This window comes from Choloepus didactylus (assembly GCF_015220235.1).
Source record: "Choloepus didactylus isolate mChoDid1 chromosome 25 unlocalized genomic scaffold, mChoDid1.pri SUPER_25_unloc1, whole genome shotgun sequence".
NCBI classification, from domain to species: Eukaryota; Metazoa; Chordata; class Mammalia; order Pilosa; family Megalonychidae; genus Choloepus; species Choloepus didactylus.
The window spans coordinates 7,465,466-7,479,730 of NW_023637606.1; the positions used below are offsets into that span (position 1 = coordinate 7,465,466).

The following is a 14,265-nucleotide window of genomic DNA, read 5'->3' on the forward strand; positions in this document are numbered from 1 at the left end:
TCAAATTGTTACTTCAGTTAATGTGTGGTTCAACTGAGTCAATATGGGTTTCACCACAGATTATTGAAGTTCCTTTATACGTAGAGTGAAAGTCAAATGGCAATAACAGCCTTGGGGACACCCAGAAGACAGAAGTCAACAAAATCCAGAGGAGAAAGAGAATAAAGAGAATACATTGCTGTGTTCATTGCCATTTGATAGAAAAGCCAAGAAAAGACAAAAGTTGGCAGAAAGCAAGAAAACCAACTTAGGAGGAAGCAAGCCTTCTAGCCTTCTGAGCCAATAAATTCCTGGTATAAAGCCAATCCACTGCATGGTGTTTATTTTAGAACCTAGAAAAATAAACTCCAACCTCTTTACTTTTCATACATCTTTCCTTTGGCAGGAACTCAGAATGGGTACTCACTATAGCTCCAGCATTCTAAAATGTCTCAGTGCATGGCCTCTCAGCCTTTAATTCATCTATACACATTTGCCATCAGGTTTTTTGATCTCTAAATTGTTACTCTCCAACTTTTACCTAATTTTTATCATGTAAATAGCATTCTTTTCTCCATATCAATTCTCATTCAGTTTACATATTTAGGTTTTCTTCTAATTGGTAATTGACAAACCAATCACAGAGTTCCTCACTAGGCAGATCTATTAACAACTACTAAAATAATATCAGTCAAAACCACCTTTTATGAAAGACATCAAGATTTGTGAAACTAAAATTCTAAAGGGTAAACATTTTGAATAAAAGTAAGCCTTTTTAGCTTAACAGAAATTACAGCCTCTGAAGATATTTGATGAATTGGGGCAGGTGGAATGGCTGCAGTATTGCCTGATGTTGATGGAGTGACTCTGCTGGTTTAGGGTTAACAAAGGTGAGTCTTCTGACTGCATGGAAAATGCATCATGTTGAGGTCTGCAGTGGAACAAATACAGAGGGGGTTCTGCATGTACCAGTTCCTTCTCAGAGATTTTTTGCCCAGTGCATTATGGTGATATGGGTTGGAGATTATGCTGGAAATCAGAGAGACATCTCCAAGGTCTTGTTGCATTTTAGAGCCAAGTGTTCTGATAGATGATGAGGTTGTTTGGTGGGCAGCATATAAGATTCTCCCCATACCCCCTCCCCTGCCACCTCATGTTCATCCCCTTTCTTAAATCCCTCCTCTTGACTGTGAGCTGGTCATAGTGACTCAAATCAAATGACTATGAAAAAAGAAATGTCATATTACTTCTGGGACTATGGCTCTACAAGACTTGAAAAGAATCTGAATTACATCTTTCTGGCAGGTGATTGCTTTCTTGCCTGTGTGCTCAGATGAAAGCCAGCTGCTATGTTATGAGATCTCCCACAGAGACCCAGGTGGGAAGGAACCCCAGGAATCATCTGCCCTTTAGCCCACAAGGAACTGAATCATGGTAACCATCATGTGAGTTAGGTTGGAAGAATATCCTCCACTGCTCCGGTGTTGATGTAACTATAACCCCACCCAACAGCTTTCCTGCAGCTTGAAGAAACCTGCAATATTTAAGAAAAGCGAAGAGTTTCAAATAATTGTGCAAAATATAATTATTTTCTAACATGGCTGTGTATTTCAATGATAAAAAAATAGAATTGTATTCTCATTCAAATTAGCAAAATGATTCATCTCAATGCATAAGATCCCAAACCATGTAAAAGATATATAGAAAGAAAAATAAGCAGTTAGTAATCCATAGAGAAAAATTTTTGAATAAAATATAAATAGTGTCAGGTGATTTGTATGGAAGCTCTTATTCTTCCTAAATTACTTGAAACATCAAAAGTCATAGGTTGATTCTTTAAATTAGAGTCTGAATTTTATATTAATATCACTGCTACATGGAAGTCAATTTTGGAGTAAATGCCAGCTTCCATCTGAAAAGAGGGCAGGCCCAGATCCAGTGAGAAAATTGACATTTCTCCTCCTCCTGTTCCATTATTAGAAAGAAGTCCTCAGAGACTTGGATAACATCAACCAGTGCAGCTAATTATCTGCTCTGTGAATTGAGCTATAAAGCCACACAACAATAAATAATTGACCTGTGTCCTACAACACTTCAGATTGCTGGTCCTAGGCCAGTTGGCTCCATGGGAGTTCTCTCCTCCCAGACTTGTCATCTGCCTCAGGAGGGCCCATGCCTGAGTCTTTCTGTCAGTCCTAAGGACACAGCCTTAGGCTTTTCTCTCTTCCAGACAAATAGTGGCTTCACACACACATTCCTCAGTCTTACCCCAGCAGAAACAAGATGCAGCTCATTAAGTGTCATGAGAGACATTAAATTTAGTGGGACTGTTGGGAATATTGCTACCTCATCATCAGTATGAGTGTAACCATTGAGAAAGCCATGTGGGTGGTCCTCAAATGCCATTATCAGCTCACAGGATTATGGAGTTTTTGTTCTTGGTTCTAGAGGGGATTTCAGAAGCCTCGTTCAGAATTTTGCTTTCCCCCATCTCTGCTCCTACCTTCCATAAGTATTGTCACCACCACAGCAGGAAACGAGGCTCCCAAAACTGGCCCATGTTCACTCCAAATAATCATGAGGGCAGTGAAGAGTAGGAGGGGGATGAAATTAATCATGAAATCGTGACCCATACGGAGGGTTTTCTAGTTCCTGGCTCTGAGCAAAGTGACCGATGTAACTTAATTAATTTTATCTGCATAATCACCCCAGTAAAGAAGAAAAGCACAGCCTTTCAATGTAATTTTTACCAGGTCTTGGTCTAAAAATGGGTGAGGCCAGGTATGATTCATGGAAGTAAGACTCTAGACACAAGGCACCTGGTCAACTGAACCTGCCATTTCAATTCTCTGGTCAATCCAGGTATGGTGATTGTAGGGAAAGTTTTGAATCTCACTCATTTCTGATCCCCAGAGTATATACAGTACTTCATACAGCATACGAAAGGAATAAAAAAATCTGTTGAATACTGATTACCCTTCCTTGCTTCACAGCAACAAAGGAGAAGAAATACAGATTCTACAAGTTGGGTACCCTTCTGCATGTTTTCATCCCTTCCAAGGATGTGCCATAGAACTAGAAACAAGATTTTAAATTGGGGCATTGCATCCATGATATGAAATTTTTAGGAAGACAATCTTTTCCTTTTAGTGGAACATCTAATACTATATTAAAACTTTGGGAGAGTTTCATAAAAAACTAAAACAGAAAAAGAAAATAGAGGAAGAGAAAAGGAAATTCAATCTTGTCTTATGGACTGAATCACAATTTAGAATTTAAAATCATTTCATGTCCAGATTTCTCAAACTAACAAAGGCTGCTAGTTCTTCCATGGAATTTTTATTTGGGAGATAAAATCTTTCTTTGGTTGTATTTATCAGTTAACCTGTTAATCCAATAATGATTCATATCTCAAAATTCCAAACTATCAGTGAATATTTTTAAGTGCCAAACCTCCAGGGAATCAAAAATATGAGAAACAGATATTGATTCTTTGTTCCCACCATCAAGCTGAAGATTGTTTTCCTTTAGATATCTGCTTTAATCACAAATGAGCAAATGGAAACAGAACCACTGATTCTTCCCTTTGGGACTTGGCTATTTCATCTGTGAGTTGCTGAATAAACCATTGGTTAGCAGGGCCTTAGACATGACATTTTGGATTGTAGGGTTTCTATGAGAAGATATTAATTTTAAAACCAGTTTGGAAATCCAGTATTTGGAAATATTATTCTCTAGAGAAGATGGGGTTTCATGGGGCACAATCCTGAGATAACTTTTACTTTCCTGCTTCAGGGTTATTTCTGAAATGATAGCTAACAGTAAGAGCATGTGCTTGATCGTGTGTGACTTTACTATTGGGAAAAAATGTAGGCAACTTATAGTAAGATTCAATATGCCTCAAGTGTTAAAATTCATAAAATTAACCTTCATGCACATATGTAACAGAAATTCTCAGTTTTGTAATTGGATAGAGGCTTGAGAATTTTCATAGAATGAAGTTCATTCCCCAGCAATGTTAAGCATCAGTTAAACTAGAATTTAGTCCCCTCTTTATTTTTCATGTTGAATTTATAGTTCAATTTGGAGAGAACATTAATTTTGTGGTAACTTTGGTCACTTTTTAATTGATATTTCCTGAGTTATTTATGTCTTCTTTTATATTTTTCAGTGAACTTGGGTAATTTTCTGCATAAAGGGTTTTTATATCTTTATAGGGGCTTGACTGCTAGGAACCTTATAGATAATGTTGCTATTGGAAATTGTATGTTTACTACATATTCTAATTGTTGGAGGCATATTGTAATACAGTTTGTACTTGAACATTGATCTATTTCATAACCTTGCATAACATAACTTTTAAATTAGTGCTACTAGTTTTTCTATAGATTCTCTTGGTATTTTCTTTTTCTTTTTTTTTTAATAATAATATTGCCCATGACTCATAATAGCCTTCTTTCTTCCTTTTTTCTCTTTTCAACTTTTATTTATTTTTCTTGTATTAATTCACTAGGAAGCATTTCCAAAATAATGTTTGTATTATTTGCCTGAGCAGCGTCCACAAATACCGCAAACTGATTTTGGCTTAACAGGAATTCATTGGCTCACAGTTTCGAGGCAAGGAGACATCCAAAATCTAAGTATCAACCAGCCTTGCTTTCTCCATGAAGACTGCAGTGTTCTGATGCTGCCTTGCCACAATCCTCAGGGTTCCTTGGCTTGAATAACTGCCTCACATCACATGGTATGTCCTCTCTTCCTCTGTTCCACCTGTTTCCTCTGACTTCCAGCTTCTGGCTCCTTCTTTATATGTCCTCCAGTAATGAGGACTAGGATCTGCCTTCATTCAGTTGGTTCATACTTTAACAAAAGTAACATTTTCAAGAGACCTTATTAAAATGGGTTCACACCCACAGTAAAGCAGATTAGGATTAAGAACAGTCTAAATTGGGGTACATGATTTGGTTTATCACAGTTTTGACTAGAAATTGTAACAGTATTACCATGATGACCCTGATCCTGAATGTAAAGGAAATACTGTGAAATTTTTAACATTAAGTCAGACCACATAATCACTCAACTATTCAAAAAGTATTTATTGAGGTTTATTATATTCCAGACACTGTGCTAGAAGAAAATAATAAAAATAAATGAAAGAGAGGGAGGAGCTAAGATGGCGGCATACAGAGGAGTGGAAGACTGTTAGTCCCCCCCAGAACAATTTATAAATAACCAAAAACTAGTAAATAACCTGGAATAACTGCAGAGAGACAAACACAACTGTCCACTCATCATCCACCAACCTGAACTGGGAGGAATGTCTGAGATCGCAGCATAAAATCTGTAAGTAAAATCATGGACCCACGCTGAGAGCTGAGAGCTGAGAGCCCCTCCCTCATGGAAGCCTCACAGTGATTGAAAGCAGCACTCTCCAAACAAGCTAGTGTGCCGCATCCCAGCTCCAACTGGGGTTTTGATGTTAACTGTCAATACAGACAGTGAATCCTCAACAAGCAGGCAGAGGCTTTTGGTGACAACTGACCTTGGGAGAGTTGGGGGACATATCTGTCTCAGGATGGGGAGCCCAGAGGCTGACAGGTGAACCTGGGAGCTTTTCTGTCCCTTTCTCTGTGGAGAAAACCACAGCTGCTTCCAGCCCACAGTGCTTTGCAGTAAAAACAGCGTCAGCCATTTTTAAATCAACACACTTTGATCAGCAGAATCAGAGAAACAAAGAACTTATTGATATGCAGTGACCTCTCTGGAGGGGGCATAGCTTCCCAAGAGGAAAGGGAGGGGCCCAGCTCTACTGCCCACCTTTCTGGAACCAGACCCCAAAGCCTGGGGAGGAGAGCCACAGGTCACACCCTCTTACACAGGCAGTGACAGGCTGCACCTGTTGAGCAGAAAAGCACAGGTGTATTATTCCTCTAAGAAAAACCATTAGGGAAACCAGATACTGAATATTTCCTCCTTCTATGACCTGAACCTGTTCTCATCTGGGAAAACCTGATTGGGGTGGCCTAGGAGGTCAGATGCCTAGACAACAGAAAACTACAACCTACACTAAGAAAAATGAAGCTATGACCCAGTCAAAGGAACAAACATACACTCCAACTAAGATACAGGAATTTAAACAACTAATGTTAAATCAATTCATAACGTTTAGAGAATATTTCACAAAGGAGATAGAGGCTGTAAAGAAAACACTGGGCATATATAAGGCAGAAATTGAAAGTTCAAAAAAACAACCAGTAGAATATATGGAAATGAAAAGCACAACACAAGAGATGAAAGACACAATGGAAACATACAACAGCAGAACTCAAGAGGCAGAAGAAAACACTCAGGAACTGGAGAACAAAACACCTGAAAGTCTACATGCAAAGGAGCAGATGGAGAAAAGAATGAAAAATATGAGCAACATCTCAGGGAACTTAAAGATGAAACAAAGTACAAGAATCTATGTATCATTGGTGTCCCAGAAGGAGAAGAGAAGGGAAAAGGGGCAGAGGCAATAATAGAGGAAATAATCAATGAAAATTTCCCATCTCTTATGAAAGAAATAAAATTACACATCCAAGAAGCACAGCATACTCCAAACAGAATAGATCTGAATAGGCCTACGCCAAGACACTTAATAATCAGATTATCAAATGTCAAAGACAAAGAGAGAATCCTGAAAGCAGCAAGAGAAAAGCAATCTTTCACATACAAAGGAAGCTTAATAAGACTATGTGCAGATCTCTCAGCAGAAACCATGGAGGCAAGAAGGAAGTGGTGTGATACATTTAAGATACTGAAAGAGAAAAACTGCCAACCAAGAATCCTATATCCAGCAAAACTGTCCTTCAAATATGAGGGAGAGCTCAAAATATTTTCTGATAAACAGACAATGAGAGACTTTGTGAACAAGACACCCGCCCTACAGGAAATACTGAAGGGAACACTGCAGAGTGAGAGGAGAAGATGGGAATGTGTGGTTTAGAACACAATTTTGGGAGATGGTAGCACAGCAATGTAAGTACACTAAACAAAGATAACTATGTATATGGTTGAGAGGGGAAGGTTGGGAGCATGTGAGAGACCGGAAGAAAGGAGGAAAGATAAAGACTGGGACTGTGTAACTTGGTGAAATCTAGAGTGTTAAACAATTGTGAAAAAATGTACAAACATGTCCTTTTATGAGGGAGAACAAGCAAATATCAACCTTGCAAGGTGTTAAAAATGAGGAGGCATTGGGGGTGGGATGCAATCAATGTAAACTAGAGACTGTAACTAACAGAATCATTGTATTATGTTTCCTTTAATGTAACAAAGGTGATATACCAAGGTAAATGCAGATAACGGGGGATAGGGAAGGCATGTTAGACACTTGACATTGGTAGTGTTGTCTGACTGTTTACCCTACTTTGATTTAAGTTTGCTTTTTCCTTTGCTACTCCCTATCTGTCATTTTTTTCCTCTTTCTTTTCCCTCTTTACCTTCTCTGATGCTCCCTCCTGCCTTGTGGAAGAAATGCAGATGCCCTTATATAGATAGTGGTGAAGGTGGTCAACACATAAATATGTGACCATACAGAGAACCATCGATTGATTACTTAGGATGGAATGTACGGGGTGTGAACAAAACCATCTTAAAAAAAATGGGTTGATGTCAAAACCTCAAGGGCAATATACAGAGTGAAATAAGCCAGACAAATAAGGACAAATATTGCAGGATCTCACTGATAAGAACTAATTATAATATGTAAACTCATAGACATGAAATATAAGGTACCAAGATACAGGACGAGGCTTAAGAATGAGGAGTGGTTGCTTAGTATGAGCAGAATGTTCAACTAGGATGAACTTAAATGTTTGGAAATGAACAGAGGTGTCAGTAGCAAGATGTGAGAATAACTAACAGTGCCAAATGGTGTGTGAATGAGGTGGGAAGGGAAAGCTCAGAGTCATATATGTCACCAGAAGGAAAGCTGGAGGTCAAAAGATGGGAATGTATGAAACTGAATCCTATGGTGGGCAATGTCCATGATTAACTGTACAAATATTAGAAAACTCTTCCATGAACCAAAAGAAATGTATGACAATACAACTAGAAGTTAATAACAGAGGGGCGTATAGGGAAGAAATATATACCTATTGCAAACTATATACTACAGTTTGTAGTATTTCAGCATTCTTTCATAAACAGTAACAAATGTACTATACCAACACTACGAGTCAGCAATTGAGGGGGGTTGATTAGGGATATGGGAGGATTCGGGTTTCCTTTTCTTTTTCTTTTTTTTCCATCTTTCACCTTATTTCTTGTCTGGAGTAATGAAAAGGTTCTAAAAAATTGAACAAAAATTAAGTGTGGTGATGAATGCACAGCCGTATGAGGGTACCAGGGGCAACTGATTGTACACTTTGGATCTTTGGATAATTGTATGGTATCTGAACAATCCCAGTAAAAATTTAAAAAAAATAAATAAATGAAAGAACATTCTGATGGATTTTGTAATGATTAGGATGTTTTTATATCTGAGTAATTAAACTTAACCAGTGAGGAAAATATATCTTCTCACATAAAAAGTAGTCATGATATTTCTGGATTGGTTGTTTCTGCAATCAATGACACTATCCAAAGAATTAATTTCCATGTCTTGGTTCTGACATTTTCTTTTGTCTAGTTGTTCTCCAGCTAGCTACCCTACTCACTGAAAATGATTGCCAAAGATATTGGCATCCAGAAACAAAGAAAATGAGACCTTTTTTGAAGTGAATCCCTTCCTTCTACCCATGAAATTTTGCTTCTTCTCTCATTATCCAGAATTCTATTACATGTCCATGCTGAAAAGACCACTAAGATAAATGGGATCACAGCAATTTGTTCAGACAAATTGCAATGGAAACAACATTGATAGTGTGCCTGAAGTGCTGTCTGAAGTCAACCATCCAATGCGGGTGACTGAGCTTGTACCTCGGCTTGCCAGGCCTGGGCCAGGGGACCTGATCACCCCCTGGGGAGGGTAGTAGGTACGGGCGTGAGTGCCCTCTGCAGCCCCCCCGAGCCTGGGGAGCGAGGTCAAGGCAGCTCCCTTTTCCTCACCCAAAATGTCACTGGTAGGGGAGGCTTGCCGGAGGAAACCGCCTTTCTCCCAACTGCCCTTTCCCCACTTCCTTATCTTACCCACACACTCCCTGGTGCCAAGGCCACTCCTGCCACCGCCAGCGCGCATGCACCGTGGCCAGAACAACCCCCGCCCCGCTGCAACGGCTCCTGCGTTCTCTCAGAACCAATCCTAGCCCCTATCCCTTCAGTATTGCCATTTAAGGCTGCTTCATCTCCTTTCCAGCCCTGCCCTTCTTACCAGCCTATATAACCTGTAATCACCCCTGAATAAATCTCTTTGGCGCATACTCCTACTGGATGAAGAGTGTCTTGTCCTTATCGCCGCCCTCCTCACCTTGCACGCCTCCCGCCGAGGACCCGGCCAAGTCCTCCGCCTCGCCCTCGCCTCCGGGAAAGAGCCCCCGCCGCCGGTACCCTTTAAGCAGCCCCGAGAGCTGAGGGCTCAGCTACCGGCCGCCCCTCCCCCCAGAAGCAGTAACCGCGACCGCAATCCAAAATATGGATTATGTTCTTTTATTACATAGTTCATATATGGTGTTAATAAATTGTCAAAATTGGAAGGGTTTATTTCAATGTACTTCAAAAAATAGAAGACATTTATTTGCTTCTTTATGTCCTTCAATCATAGAAGATGTTAATAAATAGTCCAAATCAGAAGGATTTATTTCATTGCACTTCAGAAAAGGACATTTAATTGTTTCCTTATGTCCTTCAATGAGATCATTATTTTTCTTAAAAGCAAAAGAATGTTTCTTATTCCTTATGGTTCCTCAATGGAGGAACCAGACATTTAACTGCATTGATGTATTTTTTGAAATATATGCCCTTGCTCTCAGTGTCTCTAGAGTAGGTGTATAAAGAAAGAGGTGAAAAGAAAATAAATTAATGAAAAGGGGTTCTAAGAAAAATGGGTTTGTAACTACTGAGAAGTATTGCTAAGGTGCCAGGGTGTATATTCCTCAAGGGTGAATATTTTATATATGAATTACTTGAATCTGAAAAAAAGACACAATGATGGGTGTGTGCATACTTAAAACAAAACCCTCTTTTCCTTTGCAAATATATCTACTTTGTGGAATCATAGAATCTAACCAGTGTCGCAGAATAATTCCTCTTAAGTTCTACATTGACCCATAAATACAACCACCCCTTTTTGTGCTCTTTTTGTCCATGTGCCTTGTCACTGTGCAGGGGAACATCCTCATTATGCTGACTGTCAGCTCTGACTCCCACCTACACACTCCTATGTAATTCTTATTCTTCAACCTGTCCTTGGCTGACATCAGTTTCACCCCTACTACAGTCCCAAAATGCTTTTGGATATCCACACTCACAGAGATGTCATCCTTTTACAGTCTGCTTGACTCAGTTGTCTTTTTCTTACATTTGTTTTACATTTTTGATCATACTTAGCTTAACTCACTTCACCTTAGGATTAGGCAAATAATATATGCACATGGTAAGAAACCATTATATTCAGATATCTTCATTTTGATCATTGACTGCAAAGATCATTGAACTCAAATAAATTATTTGAACTTATGCTATGTTTTAACTTGCATGCCTGACAAACCATTATAATTTAATCTTTACACAATTAGAACAAGAACAGTATAAAGGCAGAGGATGAATACCACTTGTTCCTGTACTTAAAATCGAGCACAGTGTGAGATGAGATGTATCCCTTATCTACCCTCAGAATGATGAATAAGTTATCCATTATCTCACAGGAAAATGTGAAGATACTTTAATATCCATACATCCAACATTGTCCTTCCTCCTTATATAATTAAATCTACTATACAAAAATATAAAAGTTCCTGTGTGTAGAAAAATATGGTTTGTTTGCTTTTTATTATTAGGTTCATTCAGAGGTATGTATTGCACACCACCAAATGTGTGCAAGAATAATAGATATAGTATAATGAGTGTGTTTTTATAAATTCCACGAATAGCACATGGATAAAAATGTGCATCTAAATTCCTCAATAGGGTTTCTAAATAGGTAATGAAAGCGTGAAGTAGCTTTATTGTTTCCTTTAGGATATGCAACCTATGAGGGGACTTGTGGAAATCAAAAGCAAATCTCTATCTTTACTGTATGTGGTGGATTTAATTGTGTATCCCAGTTTGAATATGTTTTGGTTCTTGGTCCACATTCTGGTAACATAAACCTATTTTAAATAAAATCTCTTCAATATGTAACTTAAGGTAAGGCATCTCCTACCTGAATCATTTGGACTTTAATCTGGATCATTAGAGACCTACACAAGTAGAGTGAGCATCCGATGGCAGTCAAAGCCATGGGGAGAAGCCAGAAGCTGGAAGTCAATGGAAACCAGAGTATAAACCAGAAGACATTGCCCTGTGCACTACATTTAATGGAAAAGGCATGGAAATCCAAATTTTGACAGCCAGCAAGAAAACTGATGGAGGAAGAAGAAAGGTTTCTACCATTCTGAGCAATAAATTATTGGTGTAAAACCAACCAATCAATCATATGGCATTTATTTTAGCAGCTAAATATAAATATATTAAATATAAATATAATACTGAATAAACCAAGTTATCTTTGATAAATAAACCCAATTAAACCATTCTGTACACTAAACTTTGGCAGGAATTCTCAGCGTGATGCCTTCTAGTCACTATGGCACCAGCATTCTAAAACTCGGTGCACAGCCTCGCCCTTTAATCCATCTGTACACACCAGCCGTTTGTGCTTTTGCTGTTTAAAAAGTTACTCTCAGCAGCTCCCGGCATGCCCCGCGGCGGCGCTGGGCTGGAGCAGGAGCTGGAGCGGCGCGGCCTGCAGGAGGCCGGAGCCCGGGAAGGCGGCGGCAGCAGCGGCGTCGGGGGCAGTCGGGGCAGCAGGAGCCCCGCAGCCTGGGCCTGCGCTCCGCGCCTTGAGCAGCGGCGCATCTTCAGGGAATGGCCCTGGGGGCTCTGGCCGGGAGTGGACCAGCTTGTTTGTGGAGTCTGGTGGCGGAGGCGGCAGGAAGGCGGCGGTCGGGGCCATGGGTGGGGGCGTGGGTCCCGTGAGCTCTGGGGGTGACCCGAGCAGCAGCAGAGGAACAATCAGCCGCAGCCCCGGGTCGGGCACCAGCTTCCCGCCGCCCGGAGTGAAGCTGGACGGTGACAGCAGGAAGGTGACCACAGTGGTAGCCACCCTAGGCCAGGGCCCAGAGCGCTCCCAGCAGGTGGCTTACACAGACATCAAGGTGATTGGCAGTGGCTCCTTTGGGGTCCTGTACCAGGCACGACTGGCCAAGACTGGGGAGCTGGAGGCCATCAAGAAGCTTCTCCAGGACCAGAAGTTCAGGAACCAAGAGCCGCAGATTATGTGTAAACTGGACCACTGCAATATGGTGAGTTGAGACACTCTTTCTACTCCAGTGGGCAGAAAAAAGATGAGCTCTACCTAAATCTGGTGCTGGAATATGTGCCTGAGATGGTGTGCGGGGTGGCCCACCATCTCACCAAGGCCAAGTTGACCATCCCTATCATGTATGTCAAGGTGTACATGTACCAGCTCTTCAGAGCTTGGCCTATATCCACTCCGAGGGCGTGTGTCACCACAACATCCAGCCCCAGAGTCTGCTGGTGAACCCCAGCACTGCTGTCCTCAAGCTCTGCAATTTGGGCAGTGCAAAGCTGCTGGTCCCGGGGGAGCCTAACCTCTCCGGAATATGTTCTGGCTACTACCCGGCCCCCGAACTCATCTTCGGAGCCACTGATTACACCTCATCCATCGATGTGTGGTCAGCTGGCTGTGTCCTGGCCGAACTCCTCCTGGGCCAGCCCATCTTCCCTGGGGACAGTGGGGTAGAACAGCTGGTAGAGATCATCAGGGTGCTGGGAACACCTACCCGGGAGCAGATCCATGAGATGAACCCCAACTACATGGAGTTCAGGTTCCCCCAGATTAAAGCCCATCCCTGGACAAAAGTGTTCAAATCTCAGACACTGCCTGAGGCCATTGTGCTCTGCTTTAGCCTGCAGGAGTACACCCCGTCCTCGAGGCTCCCCCTTCTGGAAGCCTGCACCCACAGCTTCTTTGATGAGCTCGGATGTCCAATGACCTGTGTGCCAGTTTGAATGTTTCATGTCCCCCAAATGCCATTATCTTTTATGTAATCTTGTGTGGGCAGACCTATCAGTGTTAATTAGATTGTAATTCTTTGAGTGTTTCTTTGGAATGTGCCCCACCCAGCTGTGGGTGATGACTCTGGATAATCTCCATGGAGGTGTTGCTCCACCCATTCAGGGTGGGTCTAAATTGAGTCACTGGAGCCATATAAATCAGCTGATGGTCAGAGTAAACTCAGTGAAGTTGTGAATGACATTTTGAAGAGGAGGTACAGCCAAGAGGGACACTTTGAAGAAAGCACAGGAGCTGCAGATGAGAGACATTTTGAAGACATCCATTGAAAGCAGACTCTTGCTCCAGAGAAACTGAGAGACGACAAATACCACAAGTGCAACTACGAGTGACATTTTTGAGGAACTGCAGCCTAGAGAGGAAGGTCCTGGGAGAAAGCCATCTTGAAACCAGAACTTTGAAGCAGACACCAGCCATGTGCCTTCCCACCTACCAGAGGTTTTCTGGACACAATTGGCCATCCTCCAGTGAAGGTACCTAATACTTTATGGCCTTAAGACTGTAACTGTGTTTTAGTTAGGGTTCCCCAGGGAAATAGAATCAATGAAAGGTGTCTATGACTGTAAAACTTACTAAAGTGACTCACACAACTGTGGGTATTCACGAGTCCAAATTCTGTATAGCAGTCAGCAAACTGTCAACTCCAAGGAAGATGTCCAATGAACTCCTCAGGAAATGAACCGATGACTTTGATGAACTCCTCAGGAAATGAACTGGGATCTTCGATGAATGTGTTCAATGAACTCATCAGGAAATGCTTCACTGAGCAGCCAAAGAAGTGAAGGTCCTCTATCTGTCTCACTTGTAAGTCTTCAACTGATTAATTGGATTAAATCCAGCCAATTGCATTCTCTCATTGTGGAAAACATGCCCTTTGGTGAGTCATCAGTCACAGCTGCAGCCAATTGACTGATGATTTAATAAACCAACCTGCTGGTTTATTAACCAGCCACAAACATCCTCACAGCAATTGTTAGGTCAGTGTTTGCTTGACCAGACAGCTGGGT

The 14,265-nt window shown here is 41.1% G+C and overlaps 1 protein-coding gene across 1 annotated transcript; it reads left to right on the forward strand.

Annotated features, from left to right (window-relative positions):
* Positions 1–2,746: 2,746 nt before the first annotated feature.
* Positions 2,747–13,194, forward strand: LOC119525327 (glycogen synthase kinase-3 alpha-like). Its single transcript, XM_037824004.1, is given in 4 exon segments — positions 2,747–2,760; positions 11,837–12,465; positions 12,468–12,635; positions 12,638–13,194. Coding segments are annotated over 4 exon segments (1,368 nt in total).
* Positions 13,195–14,265: the final 1,071 nt, after the last annotated feature.